The sequence below is a fragment of the Sarcophilus harrisii genome, chromosome 1, assembly GCF_902635505.1.
Source record: "Sarcophilus harrisii chromosome 1, mSarHar1.11, whole genome shotgun sequence".
NCBI classification, from domain to species: Eukaryota; Metazoa; Chordata; class Mammalia; order Dasyuromorphia; family Dasyuridae; genus Sarcophilus; species Sarcophilus harrisii.
Genome location: NC_045426.1, coordinates 360,363,960 through 360,369,150, shown reverse-complemented (window position 1 = coordinate 360,369,150; position 5,191 = coordinate 360,363,960). Strand labels below are relative to the sequence as shown.

General features: G+C 35.5%; 1 protein-coding gene across 1 annotated transcript; it reads right to left on the bottom strand.

The window, feature by feature from the left end:
- Nucleotides 1-3,256: 3,256 nt before the first annotated feature.
- Nucleotides 3,257-4,113, bottom strand: LOC100923046 (40S ribosomal protein S3a-like). Its single transcript, XM_012541168.1, is given in 1 exon segment — nt 3,257-4,113. A coding segment is annotated over 1 exon segment (795 nt). The 5' UTR covers nt 4,096-4,113; the 3' UTR covers nt 3,257-3,300.
- Nucleotides 4,114-5,191: the final 1,078 nt, after the last annotated feature.

Genomic DNA, 5,191 nt, shown 5'->3' with positions numbered 1-5,191 from the left:
ATAATGATGTGTCAGTTTCTCAATAAATTGCATACAAGTGAAAAAGAAAAAGAAAACTTTGACCTTTCTCATTTATAGCCACATGTAGACATTTATTCATATTTTTTGCTCGAAGTGCCTTAATGAAGCCCTTTGCACACAGGTGAAGTTTAATTGCCAGCTGCAGAGGCATCAAAATGATCTGACCAGTCCCCTTACTCCCCATTCAGGCTGTCAAAATTGCCTGGGAAGGAAAGTTTACACATGGTGTTCTTCACTTTAGAAGCTCAATGTGTTCCAATGCAAGGAGGGCAAATGGATGCCCTGATGAAAATAATAATTGTTCTACCAATAGGGAGCATATGGCCCGGGCAGTCACACCCTCTGAGTGATGAATTTCTTCTACCCAGATAAATATACTTATAATTTGTTAGTTTAATTACTGCAGCTCTGCATAGTCTTGAGCCAGTAATTCCTTTCTCAACAAATTAGAAGCCTTAAATAATTCTGTGGGAAGATTAATTCCTCACTTTGGTTTTTGGACATCTTTCTGAAACATATTTCCAGAGCTCAGTTGGGTGCCATTAACTTCTCTGTGTGATTACTCTAGTTGCATTGTGATCTATAAATGTATCTTTGGAATGGCTTCTGCATTTCTAAGTACCAAGCATAAATCTCTTTTTTGGTAATTACTTTTTTTTCCCCTAAAGGATGTGAAAAAGATTTCATTCTCTCAAACAATGCAAGCCATCCTCCCTGTCAAAGGAGGAAAGTAAGGGATAGTTTCCTTTCCCATCTCAAGTATTATTCTACTTCTGAAAAGATGCTTTTTCTGTTAGAAAAGCTCTCTGGCTTTCCCTTCAGCTTCTTATTAAGACTGGAGCTGCAGCTACTATTAAGGTTATGTCTGCAGAGAAAGTAGTCACTTTTCTTTGTGGGGTTATCTTCTCTATTGCCTAATATTTTGATTTCTTATTTTTTTAAGAGTAAAAACTGGCTTATTTTCCAGTTGGTATTGTATCAACTAAAATTTTCTGTTCATTCAATATTTATTTGTGCATTCAAAAACATTCATCTGTATGTAAAGCTCTTTGCTGAGTCCTGGAGAAGACATATAGGTTATAAAACAAAAATCTTGTCCTCATTGTGCTTACTCTCTAATAGGGGCATAAGAAACTAGTTGGTGAGGTGATAGAATGTGGTACTCAGTCACAAGAAGTTCTAAGATGAAATATTTCTCTTATTTGCTAGCTCTTTGTAGATAAACATGGCAAAATGCACCATGCCCACATGCTATTGTAAATAACAAATCTTTTGGAAATAGATTGGTCTCCTCATATGGTCACACTTGTTCTCCTCATATGATGGCTTTCTAGTCTTTCATGGGCTCCTCTTGCTCTAACTATTGATTTTCCAGCTAAGATTAGCCTTCAATCCCAGTCCTCTCCAGCCTACTTGGAGACAACCCACCCTGGCTTTTTAGTTTATAGTTACTCTCTTCCCAACCTGGGCTACTATTTCTTGGATTCCAGGCCAGGATTGTCCTTTCCCAACTCTGTCTCAGTTAAGACACAGCTCAGTGGTTGTTTATACTCCATTTTCTGCTGGCTATGAGTGGTTCTGAATATATGATCATTGTGTGATCCTGTTTATGGACAAACTAGAGATGTCAGGATTATTGGAAGGCTCTTAAAAAGTGAGTGAGTGAAAGAATGAATGAATGTTAGATAAGTCAGAGTTTAGTCTGGTGAATGAATTCATTTGGACCCTCTTCATGATAAACAATGAATTTTGCAGTCTCATTGATTGATTAGCAATTTATTTTTAAAAATTTTAATTACTTGGATCTGTTTTTTCATTTTACTTTTATGTGAAAGATCTTCAGTCAATGAATCAATTTGAGAAATCTCCTGGTTATATTCACTTGTAATATATTCAAGAGCTCTGTATTTTCATTAGGCAATACTGACAGATTATATTATATTTTTGTCGGGTCAAGACACCTGTGGAAACAGGGAGGAAAATAAAGAATGCATCATTTCCTTTTTCATAGCACGAGTGACAACTGACGTTCTAGAATTTTTGCTCAGTAAAGTACAGGCTCATATAGTGATTGATTTTAAAAGAACTATTACAAACCAATTCAAAAATAAATGTTACTAAGTAGATAGAGAGGAAGGAAGGGAGGGAGGAAGGAAGCAGTTCTTTTTTTTTTAAGAATAGAATTCTAGGGTACAGAAATTGCTTGACACATTAGACATATCCCTGTCTCTAGAATCAGAGCTCCTGGGTTCAGATTTTGTCTCTAACATATTTATTACATGTATGATAATGGACAAGTGACAGTCTCTCTAGACTTTTGTTTCCTTTTTTTGTAAAATGAGGGGTTTTGATTCAAGGACCTCTAAGATCCTTTCTAATTGACACTGATGATTGTGTGACCTTAGGGTTTAGTGCTTTTGCCTTCTACTTCTTCCTCTCCTCCCCAGAATCTCAACAATCCATCTCAAAAACAGCACCCAGAAATGCCTTACAAAATTCTCTCCAGTTTGGATTAATTCTCAATTTGTTATTATTACAATTACACTAACTCATTTATTTACCCTAAAATATTTATATTAGTGCTATGAAGTAGATAGTGCAAAAGTTAATAATAACAAGAGTAATAACTGACATTTATGGTTTTTTTAATGGGTTTACACAGTACCTCCCATACAATGACTAACTCATAGTCACACAATTAGTGATATTATTGTTGTTAATGTTGCTCTTGTTGTTGAGTCATTTCAGTTGGGTTTTGGGACTTTTCATGAACTCATTTGCAGTTTTCTTGGCACAGATACTGAAGTGTGCCATTTTCCTTCCTTTTTTTATCCTTTAGGGGAAAAAAAGTAATTACCAAAAGGAGATTTATGTTTGGTATTTTAAAATGCAGAATCTATTCCAAAGATACATTTATAGATCACAATGCAACTAGAGTAATTACACAGAGAAGTTAATGGCACCCAACTGGTGCCATTATGGAAATGTTTCAGAAAGAATATGCCACCTATGACACCTTGATAGTGTGTGCTTAATAAATAGTAGAAAATAGTGAGGGCTTAATAAATGCTTGCTGAATCATTGAACTACAAATATTCTTGTATTCTAATTATATTTGAACCTCATCTATCTATCTAGTTATCCACTGTATATAGTAAGGCACAACTATGAAGCAGAGTTAAAAGGCTTTGCAATATTCATTTAAGCAACATATATAATAAGATATATATATATATTTTTCACAATGATAAATTTTTATTTTTCAACCTTTAAAAGTTCTTAGACAGATTCTTGAACTGGTGGTTCATAGCCATCACCCCTTTCAACTTTTGTGCCCGTTTCATCTCCTGAAGGTTTTCCAGAGCCACCACCTTCACCATGAAGTTCCATTAGTTTTCCCAATTCAAATTTGGGCTTCTTGAGCATCTTGACTTTTCGAACAAATACATCATGGAGAGGGTAAATGGATTGGCAAACCTTTTCTATGTCTTTCCCGATGCTGTCTGGAATTAGTTTATTGACAACTTCTTTCAAGTCATTTGTCTGCACCTCTCGGGTCATGATTTCCATCATTTTCTTACGAATCTGACGGACCTGTTGGTGCTGGGCGTAAGAGGTCTTACGGATCTGGTTGTTGTGCTTTTTGGTAAAACCAACACAAAAGAGGCGGAGCAAGTAGCCATCGGTGGTTTTGACATCAACATGGGCTTCAATCATAGTCTGCCACTTTTTGACCATGGAGCACATTTTGTCCCGGGTAAGATCCATTCCATGGAAATTGGTCAAACAATTTTTACCCTGAACATCTTCAGTAATTAATTTGAACTTCCGAAAAGCAACCTCATCATTCTGCAAATCAGCAAGGCTTACTTCAAAGACTCGACCCTTGAGACCATCAGAGGCAATTTTTGTTCCTTGAGTCCTCGTCACCAGTGTCTTGCCAATATTGCGAATGTTGAACATAGCTGGTGCTTTTACATCATATCAATCCTTCTTCGAAAATGGATCAACCACTTTCTTCTTGGCTCCTTTTTTGCCGCCTTTGGTGAGGCGCTTATTCTTGCCCACCGTCATGATCCCCCTCTGAAAGCCAAAAGCTATAATAAGATATTTTTGAGTAGCTTTTCCAATCATTATTGAAATAATAATAATAATAAGTAACATTGATATATTCTTACATGTGCCAGGCACTTTTTACTCTTAAGGCTTTTTGACAGTTCCCTATTCATCATGTAATTTTTAAAATAAATACTTTCATAGATGTGCAATACAAATTGTACTTTTTTTCCTTTTGAGATTCTTATCAGCCTTGGCTTTCCTTGAAGCAGGAATTATAGGCAAAGGATATATTCTTTTTTTTTTTTTTTAAAGCTTTTTATTTTCAAAACATATGCACAGATAATTTCTCATCATTGACCCTTGCCTAGCCTTGTGTTTCATATTTTCCCCTTTTTCCTCCCACCTTTTCCCCTCAATGGCAAGCAATTCAATATATGTTATACATATTAAAATATATGTTAAATCCAATATATATAAACATATTTATACAATTCTCTTGTTGCACAAGAAAAATCAGATCAAAAAAGAAAGAAAATGAATAAGAAAACAAAATGCAAGTGAACAACATCAAATAGAATGAGAATGCTATGTTGTGATCCTTATTCAGTTCCTACATTCCTCTCTCTGGGTGTAGATGTCTCTCTTCATCACAAGATCATTGAAACTGGCATCAGTCATCTCATTGTGGAAAAGAGTCAAGTCCGTCTGAATTGATCATTATATAATATTGATGATGCTGTGTACAATGATCTCTTGGTTCTGCTCATTTTAGTCGGTACCATTTCATGTAAGACTCTCCAAGCCTCTCTAAAATCATCCATCCATCATAAAATCATCCTATCATTTTTTATAGAACAATAATATTACATAACATTCATATACAATAATTTATTCAGCCATTCTCCAACTGATGGGCATCCACTCAATTTCCAAGTTCTTGTCACTACAAAAAGGGCTGCCACAAACATTTTTGCACATTTGGGTCTCTTTCCCTCCTTTAAGATTTCTTTGGGATATAAGCCCAGTGGAAACACTTCTGGGTCAAAGGATGTGCACAATTTGATAACTTTTTGAGCATAGTTCCAAATTGCTCTCCAGAACGGTTGGCTCC